Source organism: Bubalus kerabau, chromosome 9, assembly GCF_029407905.1.
Source record: "Bubalus kerabau isolate K-KA32 ecotype Philippines breed swamp buffalo chromosome 9, PCC_UOA_SB_1v2, whole genome shotgun sequence".
Taxonomy (NCBI): domain Eukaryota; kingdom Metazoa; phylum Chordata; class Mammalia; order Artiodactyla; family Bovidae; genus Bubalus; species Bubalus kerabau.
In genome coordinates this window covers 48,693,011-48,710,238 of record NC_073632.1, presented here as the reverse complement: position 1 = coordinate 48,710,238, position 17,228 = coordinate 48,693,011, and the positions used below count along the sequence as shown (strand labels likewise).

The window sequence follows — 17,228 nt, the reverse complement described above, 5'->3', positions numbered from 1 at the left end:
ATCACAGGTAGGCACTGCATCAGGTGAGCAGGCTGAATCTTGGAGTGGGCCCCACACACGAGCACACTTACTGATACACGGAGAGGGACACATACAGACACATAGAGACCTATATGGATACTCACAGGTGGGAACATACACAGAGAGGTACAGACACACAGACATGCACTTGTGAATACAGACACACACACAAATGGACACAGACACACTGGCTGATGCAGACATGCAGAGACACACAAGCACTCCTGTGGACACGCAGGTGCTGCTAAGGTAGATCTGCCCTACTGCCCACATATCGGCTCCCATTTCTCTTGGAACCTAAGACTAAGTCTGCCTTGGAGGGGTAGACTTTTCCTCTGTTCCTTAATGGCCATTTCTTCAAAAAGGTGTTGAAAGGGAAGAAACGGGACAGGCGAGAGAGTGAGCACTGTGGCCCTTTGAGCAAGGCAAGAGGAGCCCCTGTCAGATGCCCCACTTCAGAGGCCCCTCCAGCGCTGCTCCAGCCCCACTGTTTCCCACAGGAAATCCTCACAGCCAAGGGGATGCACCCACTCAGATCCCTGGCTTCCCTTCTGGACCATGCTCCAGACACCTGGGGCCCTGGGATGCCCTGAATCCAGGGCCTGGTCCCCAGATCATCCTCCCCAGAGAGAGAGTGGACCTCACCACCTGTATGCACACTCTGGCCTGTGGCGTAGACGAGGACAGCTGTGCAAGGGCAGGGACAGCTGGGGTGTCTGCTTACACATATTCAACCCTCCCCGCAGCCAGTCCCACAGTGTGACGTGAGGGCAAAGGTAGGGAGCGAAGAGGGTCAAACTGTAAACTATGCGTTGGGGCCTACTTCTTGCCCAAGTAACCATATCTCAGCACTGAACTCAGAGTTGTCCAAGAATGATAAAATCAAACCTGGTCTCCCAAGTCATTTGGAGGTCTGTTTTTCAAATTGGAAGAATTAAACATTTTCAGTTTAATAGTTAGTTTGATTTATAACCATTAAATATTTAATACACTTAGACATCCAGAATGTGAGCCTCCATTTCTACTTTTTTTTGTAATTGAAGAATAAGTGCTTTACAGTATAGTGTTGGTTTCTGCCAAACATCAACAGAAATCAGCCACAGGTTTACCTATGTCCCCTCCCACTTGAACATCCCTCCAACCTCCCTCCCCATCCCAGCCACAGGTTTACCTATGTCCCCTCCCACTTGAACATCCCTCCAACCTCCCTCCCCATCCCAGCCCTCTAGGTTGTTACTGAGCCCCGGTTTGTGTTTCCTGAGTCATACAGCAAATTCCCATTGGCCATCTATTTTATATATGGTAATGTATGTTTCCGTGTTACTCTCCATACATCCCACCCTCTCCTTCCCTTCCCCCACCCAGCTATGTCCAAAAGTCTGTTCTTTATGTCTCATTTGTACTCTTATCCTTGACCCTGCGGATGTTAGGATCAGACCTGAAAGAGAAGCTTGCAAGGCTGACACCAATGTTTTTCTATAGAGGATGAATGGAAGCAGGTCTGTGAGCCAAAGCAACGTGTGCCGTGAGCAATCGTGTGGTGGCGCTGCCCTGGAGGAGCTGTTGTGAGTGATGCCCCTTTCTTTTCAGGTCACTTTCAGGAAAGACCACCTCGAGGCCTGCCTCCTTTCCCTGGGTGGTGATGTGATGGCCAGAGAACGCAGCAACTTCGAGAGCTACTCCATGTGTTACGAGCATATATTGGAGCACGTTAGACAGAAGCTCTGCCAGAAGGAGCAAGTATGTTCCCAGACAGATGAGAAATACACTGGGGAAGGTTGGGTAGGGAGGCCCAGGAGCGACTCCCCAATGCGAGAGGTGTTCTTAATGTAAGAATTGAGGGTAAATGGTACTCTCCAAATCTCTTTTCTTATTGGCTTATTTCCTTGGGCTCTGGTCTTCTCACCTGGGATGGTGATGGCCCCAGCAACACTGGGTTGTATGCTTTGGAGGCTTCGAGTGGGGAATATAAGAGGTGAACAACAAGGCAGCTGGCCCTTTGGCGAAGATCCTCAGCTGACCTTCCCACTCTTAGCAAACACGGGGAACTTTGTGCTGTTCCTGGTCCAGCAAGAAGCCAGGATCCCTGAGTAAGCTGTCTTCAGGATACGCATCGTGGGTTTCACTGATGAGACCATCTTAAGATGAGAGCCTATCCCAAAGTGCAGTCGGGCAACAACTACAGTCCTGGCTCCAGTTGGAGCTTGAGGATCTCAAAACGAAGCACCAGTAACACAGATAAGAGAAGTCTGGACCATGTGGTACCGAATAAATGTTTGAGTTCGACGGCGCACTGTTTTTTCCTCTTCAGAAATTAGACATTATACGAGGAGGTCAAAGTCCACCTGAAGACAAGGCTGGTCAGGTAGGCCAGTTATTACTCTACAAGCTTTCTTCTCCATTTTTCGAATCCACAGTCTCAGCAGCAGCGAGGCATGGGACATGCTATCATCTGCTTGTGCCTCTTCCTGTAGAAATCCTGTCAATGACTGGTCCCCTGCAGAGACATCCAAAGAGTGTATTTGTACTTTTTAAGCAATGAGACTTTTTTCCTTTAGTTTTTTTGCTGACTCTTGTTATTTTTTATTGCTTTGTTTTTTCTTTTTGTTGTTATTGGTTGTGTGGGGGAGGGGGGAGGGGGGGTGTTTTCTTCTCAGGTCAGCATACCATCTGAGGAAAAGATAGTTAGGCTAAGGTGTCAAGGGAAGGCCAGTTTGGAAATGGAAGCCAAGACAGTTGAGTATTTTCTCCATATGAAAAGTGCTTAAGTAGCATTTCTTCTGGGTTCATTCATTCGTCAGCCATTTCCTGAGCACCTGCTATGTGTCTGGGACTGTTCTGGGACCCTTCAACCTTCCTTAGCTTCTTCTGCCTGAACTTGCACACCAAGACATTCGCCTTCTTCATTGGGCCCAAAGCAGAATGCCAATTCAACACTGATATACAAAGAACTCTCTCTGCAGTGGCTATTGGGAATTCCTGAATTAGTTCGCATTAAGAAAAAAATATTTCTGCCACTAGGTTGCAGAACTCAGTCACAATATGATCATGGAGATCACTGCCCTGAGAGCCCGACTCACGGATTTGGAGGAGGAGAATCTAAATCTCAAAAAGCAAATTAGAAAAGAAGTCCAAGAAGAATATGAAGCATTAGTCCAAGTTTTGTTTGTGACATGTTTGCACATCAAAGTAAGTGACCTGGGTGGGATGTCTGGACAGTCCCGTGGAGACCCGGGTGTACCTGCCTCCCATGGTGGCTGTACAGAGGGATCAGTAACAAAGTGGGCTTTGGGACAAGAGGTTGTTGGGGCCAAGAATGCTCCAGCTCTAGGCTTTCACTGAAGAGAGTGAGTCAGCGATGGGTGGTCATTATTTTACCAAAAGAGACACTGAATTTTAAATAATTTAGATATTTGCTATTTTCCTCACTCTACTGCATTGTTACCATCTGATTGCTGTTGAGGCAAGGGGGAGTTCTTCTTCTTCCAAACCCCAACAGTTTTATGTTACTCTTTTGTCTACTGAATGACCATCCAAAACAGGAGAGGCCAGTACCCTGGGCCAGGCCAAGCCCCAATGTAGGTAGCAACAGCTACCTCCTAGAAGCTCACTGGGCAGATTCAGAATTTGAATCAGCTTTTGAAAATTTTATAGCCCTCAAAACTCCCACTAGCTGGGCATATACAGTGTCAGGGAACTGCTGACCTGTCAATAAAGGTCCTCTCAGAAGAGGAGTGATGGGTGCACATGTGCCCACCTCACTGTGGAAGCCTGTCACTGTCTTATGACTTCTGAGCAGCTGTAAGATGGAGACCCATGCCTAAAACAGGCCATCATGGAGCCTGGTCCAGCTGCCCCACAAGTGAGAATTTCAGTACAGCCATACCTCCCCCAAGTCCCCTCTTCCCTGCTATCAGGTGTTCCCCAGAGCCAGCCCCATGTGGATCCTTCCATCACTCCCTCCTCCCAGGGGATTCCAGGATGGTTCCTGGACTTGTTCCATTGAGAGGAGTTTCCACTGAGCCTCTCTGGTTATTCCAGAGAGGATTGAACACTGCTTCTTACTGTGAAGTGTCCATAAAGTACAAGTGCTTACAAATGTTAAGGGATCCAAACCAACTTGCATTGGGCGTGGCACTGCAGCAAAGTGGAAGCAGACAGTGAAGTCTAGAATTTACTAAGCCATCTTTCAGGTGTGAAATTGTTAAAAAATTTCTTAGGTTCCTTTTAGCTTCTATCAGATTCCAAGACAAGAAATTCTCTATTTCTCTCAGGCTCAACTAGTTGCACAAGCCCCTGGAGGTAGGGAATCCCTGTTTTATCCCAGGGTCCCCATAAGGTGGTGAAGCTCGAGCTGTGTGGTCACTAGCCAAGCTTTCTGCTGTGTCTCCCTGGACCTAACCTCACGTTTCCTCTCCAGGGAAGTGGTTCAGAGGTGACAGGACACCCCACAGTCACTTCTTACCCAAGGATGCTGGGTCTTCAAGTTGTACTAAGCAGTGAGCAAGCTGTTTCACCATAAGCTGTTAGCCATAGCCACTCAGAATGAACGGGCTGTTTGATAATGAGATTTCCACTGGAGCCTAGAGAGGAAGGGCAGCCGGCCTATTCCTTCCTCTAATGTGTCTCTTTTAATGGAGTTCCTTGTTAGTGGCTCATGGATAGTGTCTTATCTGCTCAGATTCTGCTGAGTAAATCTCACAGCAAAAATCCCTAGGTTCAAATTCCCAAGTAACCCTTTGTGTGTGTTTCTGGTGCTGAGGGGGTTGAGGGGGAACGAGAGGGTGATTTGCTTTTCCACCTGTGACATCCCATTCTTCTGCCTCCTTGGCGTCTGACAACCACAGGCTCTAAGATGTGCAGATGATGAAGCCCTGCAGGTTGAGGACAACACTAAAGGACTAAAGGGGCCACAAGTGACACTTTCAGACAATACCTGATAGAGTAATTGTTTGGTCGACGACGTTTTAATGTGAAATCATTCCTGAAAGTTGGGTTTTAGAAGGCAAAATGACTCTTTCTCAACTGCCCTTCCTAAACCTGAGTCTGCACTTTGCAGGAGAAGTTGGATGAGAATCAGCTTAATTTGATCCAGAAAGTGTGTGAGCTCATCGGCGAAGTAAGAACAGAAGGGATTGACAACATGAAAAGCCTAAAGAAGTGGGGCTCCGCCAGGCCTGACGAAGAAATGAAAGAAAATCCAGCCAAAGTATGTGATTTCACTTAGAGTGGGGTATCAGCACTTCATCCTAGCGTCTGACCCTGCCGCTTGCTTGGGTTGCATTCCTGTTCTGTTTCCCAGAGAAAGCCTGTGTCAGGCATTTTAAAAGGGCTCTGGGGCTCACTGCACAATCGTCTCATCTTCTGGAAGGCATGCTTCTGACGTTAGGATTTATGTCCTTCCCGAGAAAAGTGCTGGGGGCAACCTTTTCTGAAAGTGAGCCTTCTAAGCAGGAGCAGCTGCAGCCTTTGGAGCAGGACAACTGCGGCCTGCCCACCCTGGTGCGCCAACTGAGGAGGCTGGTGGTGCAGCAGGCGCACTTCCGGGGCCAGCTGAGCAGGGCTGAGAAGGTGAGCGCTGGGGGAGGGAGGCCCCGCCCAGCCAGGGGGAAGGGTGGCACTGGCCTCCCTGGATGCAGCTGCCGCGCTGGTGTCAGGTAGCAAGACCGACCGACAAAGAAGCAAATGAGAGGACAGATCAGAGAGTTTAGCACAAGGAAAGGGAAAAGATGGAGTTGGCAAACTTTGTCAAAGCACTGCAAATCTTTGGGTTTCAAGCATTATTATCGGTGGGAAATGCACTAAGTTGAAAATCTGCTTTAAGGAAAATTGAAACCAAAGCACATATCAATAGTGGTTTGGAAACTTTGACTTACTGTTTCCGAAAGATTTTATTTATGCTGATCTGTCACACTGTTCTTAACTGAAATTAAGGAGGCAGTGGCCAGCGGGAGCTCCATGCTTCCAGAAATTTCAAAGAATGGTGGATGATGGTTCAGAGACTGCTTGTGAAACTGAAAATGTGGAAAAGAAACTCATATCCTACCTTACTGTGTTTGGGATGTTCACAGGAAGCTGTGCAAAGGAAAAAAGAGTGTTTGAACATCAAGCTAATGGCAGAACGAGAAGTGGTTTTATTTCATCAACAGCTATTGGCTCTAAGGCAGGCCCTGGCTAGGGCTCAGGCGGACAATGTGAAGATGTGCAGGCAGCAGGAGAATCAGGTATCTGAGCTCAGAAGCCCTCTTCCTCCCTCTCTGTGAACACGTTCTGGCCAGGAGACACGGCACTGAGCTGCCTGTGGCAGTCACCAGAGTGCCGCAGAGTGAAGCTGAGCAGACGGCACTGCTGGAGAAAGACGGCCTGGAACCCAGCTTCCCTTCTCCCTCCTTTCCAGCCCAGAGACCAGGGGCAGTGGCCAAAAGGCTTTTGTTGTTATTCATATTTGGCTAAAATGGTGGAATACTGCTCATATCTAAGATTGATCTCTCTCTGTGTTTCTCTGAGTATTTTTTTTTACCAGAGAGCATCTAGGGGTCTGAGTCTCTGCCTCTAACACCTTCCTTTCATGCTCCAAGCATGTGTTCTATGAGTGTGGTCCAGCCATCAGCATTGTGCCCCAAGCAGAGAGTCTTGGTTCCTTTCCTGGTGACCCACACTAAATCTTAATTTCAGAAGTTACTGCTGCCCTAAAGAACTGGCACCAAAATAAAGGCTTTTTAAAATCTATGCTCTTAATAACTGTGCCAACCCTCTGAGCATAAATGAAACAGAGGCCTTAGGTTTAGAGAGACAAGAGCTGAGTTTAAATAACAGCCTAGGAAACAGCCTGGGTATATTTTAAGAGATGAAATATAATCTGTTTCTTTTGGACCCTAATTCCTTCATTATGGTGTGCCAGTGAATTGTGATATATAATTATGTGATATATAATTATATAATTACCCTACAAATATTAATCCTCATTATTAATACAATATTATAAGTAAGGATCGACCTTCTGGTAACTGTTGATTAGAAAAATTTCAGAACAGAACCAAATTATTACTGCTCTTTTTTAACCATCTGCAACCTGGCTTTTCCCAGGTTTTTTAAGAAGTCAAAACAGAGGCAACATGAGTGCCTCCCTTGCCCACTCTCAGTACGTACTGCATCAGCACGTTCTCCCCAGGTCCAGCCCTTCCGTTGCTATCACGTGATAAAGGTGTAGCGACGTGCAGATGCAGTCTGTGGTAGGAATGACTGTGGGGTCTTGCTGCTGGTTGGCACAGGACAGGACAGAATGGCTGGGAGGTGGCACCTGAACCCAGGAACACTTCACACAATTCTGCCCCTGGATTTTAATTGAGGGGACAATTGTGTTGGCCAACGTTTCATTCCCTCTGCTGAGAAAGACCGTGTGCCTTTCTCATTTCCTGCCGCAGGCACAATTGCTGAAAGAGTTAGAACACCGAGTGACCCAGGAAGCTCTCCACAGGCAGCAGCTGGATTTAATGAAAGCCTCCAGCATGGAGAAGCTCTTAAAGGATGTGCAGCAAAAGGAACAGGACCTGCAGCTCCTCACTGAAGATGCCAAGAGGGCTTCTAAAGTGGGCCAGCTGCAGCGGAAGAAAATTCAGAGAGAACTCCGACACGTAACTCCAGTGAGAGGTAGCAAGTCAGGGTGCACCAGCCAGAGTGGTTTCCATCTTGTCCTCTCCACACCTCTCTTGCCTCCACAGCGGTGTTCCTTACCTTGGTCACTCCCAGGAACGGCAGGGAAATGGAAATATCTGTACCTGGGTGATTGCTCAAGCTGCTTGTGAGCAAAGATGATGGCTTGAGTGCCTTAGGGCCCAGAATCTTGGCATCTTTGTCACCCACGTGGAAAGCATATTTCCACATGGCTCTAATCTTTGAGCTAGGAGGGATCTTTTAGAAAATCCTAACAAGTAATCTGGAAAAGCAGCAAGTATTATTGTAAGGGAATTTTATTCATGGTGTTTCTGGAATTGTAGAAATAAGAAAGGAAAGGCTGAAGTGGTTTCCAGACCCAGTATGTTCTTCTTCAATATACCCCACAGCAAAAAAAAGGAAATAATGTACATGTGGACTAATGTAAGTTCCAACAAAGGAGACCACAGAATGAAATTCAACACAAAAGGAAAAATTAAAAAACCAAAACAGCACTTTCTGGGGCAGGTGTTTCACACATATTCATTGAACAAATAAGTCAATTAATTCCCAAGATATAATAGGAAACAGAAATCAGAAGGTTAAATGATTGACTGTTTTAAGTGCTCAAGGAAGTCAGTAAGGGGAATTTCATAAAATAAGTGACCAAAAAAGGATGAAAAAATGTATCCTCTCACAGTTCAGGAGGTCAGAGTCTGAAATCTAGGTGTGGGTCCCTCCAGGCGGCTTGGGCAGAACCTGCTCCACGGCTCCCCTGGCTGCTGGCGGCTGACCGCAGTCCCCGGTGTCCCTGTGCGTGCAGCTGCTGCTCTCCATCCGGCCTTCTTCCCTGAATCTCTGTGTGTGTGCGTCTGTGCTCGCTCCACTGTTTATAAGGTCATCAGCATTCAATTTACAGCCCTCCCTTTAATCCAGTATGACTTCATCTTCACTTAATCACGTCTACAAAAACTATTTTCAAATAAGGTAACATTTTGAGGTTCCAGGTGTCCATGACTTTGTGGGAGACACTATTCAACCTGTTACACTATTACTTTTTCATAATTAAAAACAATTAGGAGATGATAAAAAATAAATTTAAAAAGAAAAAAATGCCTGTGATCTATGCAGACGAGTCACTTTGGGCATAGAGACTCTCTGGCCAGGGGACTCCGGGTCAGGGGTGCAAGGGGAGAGCAAACATGAAGCTGTCTTCTGGATGTGGGCCTTGTGTAAGGCCTGGAGATGGTGCTCAGTGCACTCCCTGCAGATGATTAGTTGAACTTAGAGGTCTGGGAGAGAGATCAAGTCTTTGCTTGAAGCCATCAGGGGTCCCACAGGCACTGGGCTTGGCCTACAAGGTCCTTTGTGAACTGGTTCCTCTCCCCTCCCCGCTTCTCCTCTGATAAAAGATAACTTTTGTGAGTAAACTTCTATTACAAGAGGATAACGTGTTCCAAGGGCTGCCTCTGTTCCTCGCTGATTAAGTTCTTGACCTTCCTGGTGCTCCTGATTTTCATAAGGCTCAGTTCAGCCTGACCAGGGATTTTTTGAAAACTTGTATTCCTGGGATAGCTTTGGACCCACACTCTCTCTGGCAATCCCCCTACCCCACCCTTCAGAGTGAACTGATGGAACAGTTCTGCTTCCCAAAAGCATTTCTGCTTCCCAAGCACTTTTCCACTCAGGTGAGAAGCCGGCTTGCCCATGAGCGTAGTGTGAAGTTGGATGCTTTCCAGTGGGTAGAAGAGCTACAAAGTCAGCTTAATGATGCTGAGCAATCCTCCACCCAAAGAAACTCACCTGGCGGTAAGGATACCCTCTCTCTGGGTAGAATAAGCTCCCAGGGTCTTGGGTGGGGATTGAAGGAGGGTCCTGGGGACTAATGATAACATTCCAGTGGCTGTGAAGGGAGTGCTTCATATTTGTTGAATGAATGAATGAACCTTTATTCTCATTTGCAGTTAGAACTTTCTATTTTAGTTCACCTTGGAGTATTGATATATTAAAAGGTTTCAATCATAAAAACTAGTTCAAGTTGAAATATGTCACCAAAAGAAGACTGAGTATATCACTAGATTTTGAAGCAAGCTAACACCTTAGGAGAATAGAGGAGTAGAATTTGCCATACTAATGTGTCTCTTTGGCATAAAGTTTTAAGCTGATTATTTTTAAGAAAAAGCAGACATGGGAAGGGAGTTGCCCTTTTGTAAGAAATGTTTACAGTTTTAAGAGCATCTCTTTCTTCAGTACAAGGAAGAGAAGGATGACCAAATCTCTAGAAATTTATCTGTGGAAAAGACAAATCTGTGTAACAATGTTACCCTCATTTACTCTGCTTTTCCTGGTAACCTCTCATAACTGACTTTCCCCCATCCTCAACATCTTCTTCTGTCTTTAGCTGAGGATGGCATTTAAGTTGAGAGCTTCAGTAATGCTGCCAAGTTGCTCAGTTTTCCTAGGTCTCTCCCATGTGTTTGTTGTTCAGTCACTAAGTTATCTAACCATCTTATCCTCTGCTGCCCCCTTCTCATTTTGCCTTCAATCTTTCAGAGTCTTTTCCAGTGAGTCAGCTCTTCACATCAGATGGCCAACATATTGAAGCTTCAGCAGTAGTCCATTCAGTGAATATTCAGGGTTGATTTCCTTTAGGACTGACTGGTTAGATCTCCTGCAGTCTAAGGGACTCTCAAGAGTCCTCCAGCACCACAAATGGAAAGCATCAGTTCTTCAGCCTCAGCCTTTTTATGGTCCAACTCTCAAATCCATATATGACTACTGGAAAAACCATAGCTTTCACTAGACAGACCTTTGTTGGCAAAGTGATGTTTCTGCTTTTTAATATGCTGTCTAGGTTTGTCATAGCTTTTCTTCCAAGGAGAAAATGTCGTTTAATGTCATGGCCAGTCACCATGTACAGTGATTTTGCAGCCCAAGAAAATAAAATCTGTCACTGCTTCCACTTTTTCCCCTTCTATTTGCCATGAAGTGATGGGTCTGGTTGCCATGATCTTAGTTTTCTGAATGTTGAGTTTTAAGCCAGTTTTTTCACTCTCCTCTTTCACCCTCATCAAGAAGCTCTTTAGTTCCTCTTCACTTTCTGCCATTACAGTGGTATCATCTGCATTTCTGAGGTTGTTATTTCTCCCAGCAATCTTGATTCCAGCTTGTGAGTCATCCAGCCTGGCATTTCTCATGATGTACTCTGCATATAAGTTAATTAAGCAGGGTGACAACATACAACCTTGTAGTTGTTGCTAAATTGTTGTTGCTAAGTCACTTCAGTCATGTCCGACTCTGTGTGACCCCATAGACAGCAGCCCACCAGGCTCCCCCGTCCCTGGGATCCTCCAGGCAAGAACACTGGAGTGGGTTGCCATTTCCTTCTCCAATGCATGAAAGAGAAAAGTGAAAGTGAAGTCACTCAGTCATGTCCAACTTAGCGACCCCATGGACTGCAGCCTACCTCTGTCCATGGAATTTTCCAGGCAAGAGTACTGGAGTGGTTTGCCATTGCCTTCTCCAACAACCTTGTAGTACTCCTTCCCAATTTTGAACCAGTCTGCTGTTCCATGACCAGTCCTAACTGTTGCTTCTTGACCTGCATGCAGGTTTCTCAGGAGATAGGCAAGGTCTCTAAGAATTTTTCCACTGTTGTAATCCACACAAAGTCTTCAGTGTAGTCAATGAAGTAGAAATAGATGTTTTCTGGAACTTCCTTGCTTTCTCCATAATCCAACAAATGTTGGCAAATTAAACTGTTGTGTGATTTTCTCCTGTTAATCTCATTATCAATTGAATTCTTAGACCAGCCAAAAGAACCTAGAAGGGTAAAGGAAAATTTCTTCCTTCCTGACAGGGTACTAGTGACCACATTTCTCAGATGTTATTCATAAAGCACATGGTGATTCTTGGGTCCTAGGGGCTTGAGGAGTCCTATGGAAATGACAATCAAAACAGCACTCTGGACAACACAGTCAGTGGGCAGCAATGGAACGGAGGCCAGAACCTGGGATGTCTCTAAACTAGCTTCCTCTCATGTAAGATGAGGACTAAATAAATTCCAAGTTCTCTTCTAGGTCTATCAAAAATAGCAATAGCCACAATCAGCCTATTGTTAAGGTCAGCTAGGCCTTTCCTTTCTGTTCCATAGCAAAGCCTGGTGGTTGACAATATGGACTTTGAAATAAGACAGCCAAGGTTCAAATCCTGCCTCTGTCACTGCTAGCTGTGTGACCCTGGACAGGTTATTTCACCTCTCTGTAAAATACCTACCTCAAAGATGAATCCTGAGGACTCAATGAAACAGTGTGTGTCTGCCACAGAGTGTAGTAACACTAGGTCACTGTGCAAATGTTTGTCATTATACTTTCATACATGTGTGTACTCCTTTATCTGTGTTTTCTTTTGGCCACTTAACAGTGGTGTGAATGATGTGAGGAAACACTCACAGAAGCAGAACAATCATTTTCAAGCAGAAAGATCATTTTCAAAGGTCAAGATAGTTTAGGTTTTCTAGGAAAAAGGCTGGACTTGTGACTTCCGTAGTGGCTCAGATGGTAAAGCACCTGCGTACAATGCAGGAGACCTGGGTTCAATCCCTGGGTCAGGAAGATCTTTTGGAGAAGGAAATGGCACCCCACTCCAGTACTCTTGCCTGGAAAATCCCATGGACAGAGGAGCCTGGTAGGCTACAGTCCATGGGGTCGCAAAGAGTTGGACATGACTGAGCGACTTCACTCACTCACCCCCTCCCTGCCCATGCCTGCAGCCTGGGCCCTAACAGTGGGACTGGAGTCCTCCCCCAAGCCCAGATCCAAAGAGAAAGAGTGTCAAGAGCACCCAAGGGCCCTATTTTGACCAATCACCCTGAGTGATTCTGAATCTCCCACTATCCTCTAGACTCCCTGGGGTTTTCTGTTTCTCCCTTTCCCCTCTGCCTCCATATGCCTCCAGCCTAGCCAAACATCTTTTAAATCCTTCTCCACGTTAACATGTCCAATCAAGCTGCCATCTGTGTCCTCTAAGACCTGCGCATTTACAAAGGAGGGCAGGAGTCAGGCAGGAGGCACATGGGGAGAACCCTAATTACCAGGATAGGAATGCAGCAGGAATGAAAGAGAAGCCTCTTTTTCAGGAAGCAGAGGTAGAAGTTACTTGCAGGTCTCAGCCCCCATCTGTCCCCTTCTGCAGTGATGGGAGGGGGTTTGCTCAGGACTTTCTACATGTTGTCTGTTGAAGAACAAATGCACAACCTAAAAGTTGTGATTAAGTTTTATTTGGAGAGCTTACTAGAGTTTTTGCTGAAAAAAATCGTGTAGTTGAACATCATAAGATTACTGCTAATCACAAAAAAAACAAATTAATGATTTTAGTGTTTCTCTATGGACGGGAAGATGCAAGAATCTTATTAATAACTGAGTAGTCTTTCATTTTATGTATATACATATACACCACATCTTGTTTACCCACTCATCTTTTGATGAGCACTTAGATTGCCTTCATGTCTTGGCTGTTGTAAATACTGCTGCTATGCTATCTTTTCAAATTATACTTTTCTCTGTGTACATGCCCAGGAGTGGAATTGCTGGATCATATGGCAACTATTTTTAGCTTTTCAAGGATCCTCCATACTGTTTCCCATAGTGTCTGTACCAATTTACATTCCCATCAATAGTGTAAGAGGGTTCCCTTTTCTCCATACCCTCTCCAGCATTTATTATTTGTAGACTTTTTGATGGTGGCCATTCTGACTAGTGTAATACCTCAGTGTAATTTTGATTTGTATTTCTCTGATAATTAACAATGTTTAGTATCTTTTCATGTATTTGTTGGTCATCTGTGTATCTTCTTTGGAGAAATGTCTATTTAGGCCTTCTGCCCATTTTTTTATTGGGTTGGTTTTTTGTCATTGAGTATATGAGCTGTTTGTATATTTTGGAAATTAAGCCCTTCCTTATCAATCATATCATTTGCAAATATTTTCTCTCCATTTGTAGGTTGTCTGTTTTATGGTTTCTTTTGCTATGCAAAAACTTAAAGTTTGACTAGGTTCTATTGGTTTATTTTTATTTCTATTGCCTTGGAAGACTGACCTAAGAAAACATTGCTACAATTTCAGAGAATGTTTGACTGTGTTCTCTTCTGGGAGTTTTATGGTGTCATGTCTTATATTTAAGTCTTTAAGCCATTTTATTGTGTATGGTGTGAGGGAATATTCTAGTAACTTCATTGATTTACATGCAGTTGTCCAGCTCTCCCACCACCACTTGCTGAGAAGACTCTCTTTTCTCCAATGTATATTCTTGCTTCCTTTGTCAAAGATTAACTGATCATGGATGCGTGAGTCTATTTCTGGGCTCTCTATTCTGTTCCACTGATTCATGCGGGCTTGATGAAGGTTTGTTTCTTGAGGACTGATTTCTCTCTGCATCTCTGGGCCCTGAGCATGCTGGGGGCAGACAGGAAGTAGAGCCCCTTGGGAAGCAAGATGTCTGTCACCTCTGTAGCTTCCATCCTCTGTTCAAGCTCACATGGCAGGAGTCGGGAATGGAGAGGGGACTGGGCTGACTCAGGTCATGTGACCAATTTTGACCATATCACTGAAGCCAGAGACTGAGATGCCTGGTGGGCTTAGGCCCAGATCACATGTTCTCCTGGAGCTGAGGGGAAGGTCAGCTCACTCTCTCCTCCTCTTCACAGCAACTAATTTATTTATTCTTAATTGAAGTATTATAGATTTACAGTATCATATTAGCTTCAGATATACAGCATGATTCAGTATTTTTATAATTATACTTTTTTAAAAGTTGTTAAAAAAAATAAATTAAAAGTTGTTATATAATACAGCAACTATTTTAAATCTTCATGGTCTCTGCAGACACTGTCCTCCTCCTCCCCTATCAGATGGGAACTCCCTCTACTTCTTGTCCCCAGCCTACCTAAACCTAAACTCAGCTGCTTCTCCTTCCTTCCTGTTAAAATAGAAAAGGTGTTCCTTTTCCTCCCTGGGATAATCACTGTGATCAGCATCCCATGGGCTTCTCTCATCTCAGGGGCCTTGAGCTAATCTTTGTCTACTTCCTGTCTATACATTCATATTTCCCACCCATCTATCCTCATCTTGCAATGAACAATGACTTGTTGAGTATGTATGTGCCATCAGCATAAAATCCACCATAAAATCTGATCAGTTGCTTGAGCCAGAAATCTGAAAGCTATTCTTCCTTACCCTGCATACCCAACTAATTACCAAGTCCTATTAATGTGAATATCTCAGTCTGCCTACTTCTACCCACAGGTCCAAGTAACCCATCATCTCTTTCACTTGGTCATAGACACACAGGCAAAAGACACTATCCATGTTTTGACATCTTCACTCAAAACTGATGAAGCTGAAATCAGATGCCCATTTTAAGCTCTAAAATTTTATGAATTAAACCTAGACCTGTACATTACAACTAGAGATATAATTTAACATTTTTCACATTACAGGCCTTATCTCCCAAGCTCACTACTCCCTAAGTTCTGCTTCCACATCATCCAGATACACCCAGCGACACCTTTTAAAGACTCAACTCATGGGCAGCAAAACAACAAGGATTCAAAGGCCAAAGACTGTAAGTAATGATAAATTTGATTATATGAAACAATGAAAAATGTCAATATGAAATCATGGTTTAGGGTCACTTCGAACTTACATTAAAAAATTGTGCATCAAGATCTTATCTCAATGGTTGGATCTTAGAAAATAATATTCTGGGTTTCTCACTAAGGGAATTTGTCCATGAATAATTGCTGAATTAACATGTTCCTGCAGGAAGGAGGATCTAGGGTTTCCTATTCTGCCATCTTGATGGCATCACTCCTCAATAATAAAATTCTAACGTTGAAACAAGCCCAAAAGCACTTACTCAATTACAATTCAGTAAATGGGTGTGAAAGTCAGTCCAACACCTGGACATGTTCTCTGTTTTTTCCTCAATCATCTACAGTAATTAGCAGTGCCACAGCCTTTGCGTTCCCTGGCAGAGCAGAAATAATTGCAGAAGTCAGCCTTAAAACATGTGAGAAATGCTTGGAATACAAATTAGGTTGAAGTATAGCACATATTTGAAGAATTTTTTTTAACTGTTTCACCTCTTAGTTTATTGTTAAGACACCATTTGAATCCCCTTTCACCTTCTCTATGCTACTTTAATAAGTATTACACTCTTTGTGCCACTGTTTTTCAGAATCCCCTTCAGAGAGGTATATATATCTAAGAATATATATATACTTAAGAATTCCTTTCCTCTTACCTTGAGAAAAGTTAAGAGGAAAAAATACAATCATTCTGTCAGAAAATATGCCATCCTAAGGCCTCTTTTGAAGCTAATGGTCTAGTTTTTGGACCAAAATTTTGTTGCAGTATTTCCAGACATACAGTTAAAGGGAGACACACAGAGAGGGAAGGAGGTCAGGAACATACCCAACTGAGAACCTTGACCAAGTAGGGCTACATTATCAATGCCTACCTTGTGCTTGACCCACCGATCTCTGTGCAGTCATCTTTCACCAAAAGGTGACATTCTACTACATGTCTATCTGCTTCTGCAAAAGCCCTTTCCAAAAGGAAGCAATGTTCTGTTGACCTGTGTGGGACCACGACGGCTTTTAAGCTTTACTCTATCCCCACTTCACTCCCCAAAGCAAACGTTCCTTATGGGGCAGGTTGCTGATCACGACTCTTACGGTTGAGAAAGCTGCTAAGGAGCTAAGTACATCAGCGGGGATGCACTAGGTTTCAGATTTAGAAGGTTATGGTCTAAGACCAATTGTTGGCTACATTACTCTATTAAATAAATAAACTGTAATAATAAGTGTCTAATATAGGGCCCATTGGCTTGTGCATAGTAGAGACCAAGACAAAAAGCCTGAGGTCCAGGAAAGCCACAGAATCATCTGGCACCTCTTCAAATCTAAGGTCTGACTTCTTAAACAAGGTCTATGAGACAAGTCAGATAAATACAGACTGGGAGGAATTTATTGAAGGCTGAAATATAAGACCACCACTGATTTTCTTTTAAAAGTAGCACTGCACTAACATAAATGATAAAACATTAAGGAATTTATTGATTTCTCCAAATATGAGATATCTTTCCTTAGCTGGACATGGCTTTCCATTAATGGGTTCATCCCTGACTAGTTCCCTTTAAAAACAAGAGGCAAAATATGTATGACAAGGCACACTAAATGATCTAACCCAGACTGAACCAATGATCTTGGTCTCAGTAGTTAGTAACAGTCACTTGTAATGATGCTATAATAATTATTCATCATTTTTTAAAAAGGCTCTAATACCTAATAATTATTTTGCAGGTACCTATTAAACACACAAAAAGAACTGACCATGTCTTCCTACCCTATGTGGCAGATACTGTTCAACTTCCAACTTTTCAAGTTTAAACAGCTCCATCCAGAACCCCATTTAGACCTGATTGGTAATCACATAGACTTTTTTCAAGTTTTATTTCTATGAGCATTTGAATGAATAAAAATGATTCTAAATTCCA

General features: G+C 44.1%; 1 protein-coding gene across 1 annotated transcript in view; it reads left to right on the top strand.

Annotated features, from left to right (window-relative positions):
* The window catches only part of LOC129619826 (coiled-coil domain-containing protein 162-like), a 127,611-nt gene extending 110,383 nt beyond the window's left edge, over positions 1-17,228 (top strand). The window contains exons 25-33 of the mRNA XM_055535239.1: positions 1,612-1,761; positions 3,043-3,210; positions 5,081-5,230; positions 5,476-5,592; positions 6,093-6,245; positions 7,446-7,655; positions 9,363-9,483; positions 15,169-15,293; positions 17,035-17,228. Coding sequence (XP_055391214.1) covers positions 1,612-1,761; positions 3,043-3,210; positions 5,081-5,230; positions 5,476-5,592; positions 6,093-6,245; positions 7,446-7,655; positions 9,363-9,483; positions 15,169-15,293; positions 17,035-17,121 — 1,281 coding nt within the window. The 3' untranslated portion in view covers positions 17,122-17,228. The remainder of the gene's footprint in view (positions 1-1,611; positions 1,762-3,042; positions 3,211-5,080; positions 5,231-5,475; positions 5,593-6,092; positions 6,246-7,445; positions 7,656-9,362; positions 9,484-15,168; positions 15,294-17,034) is intronic.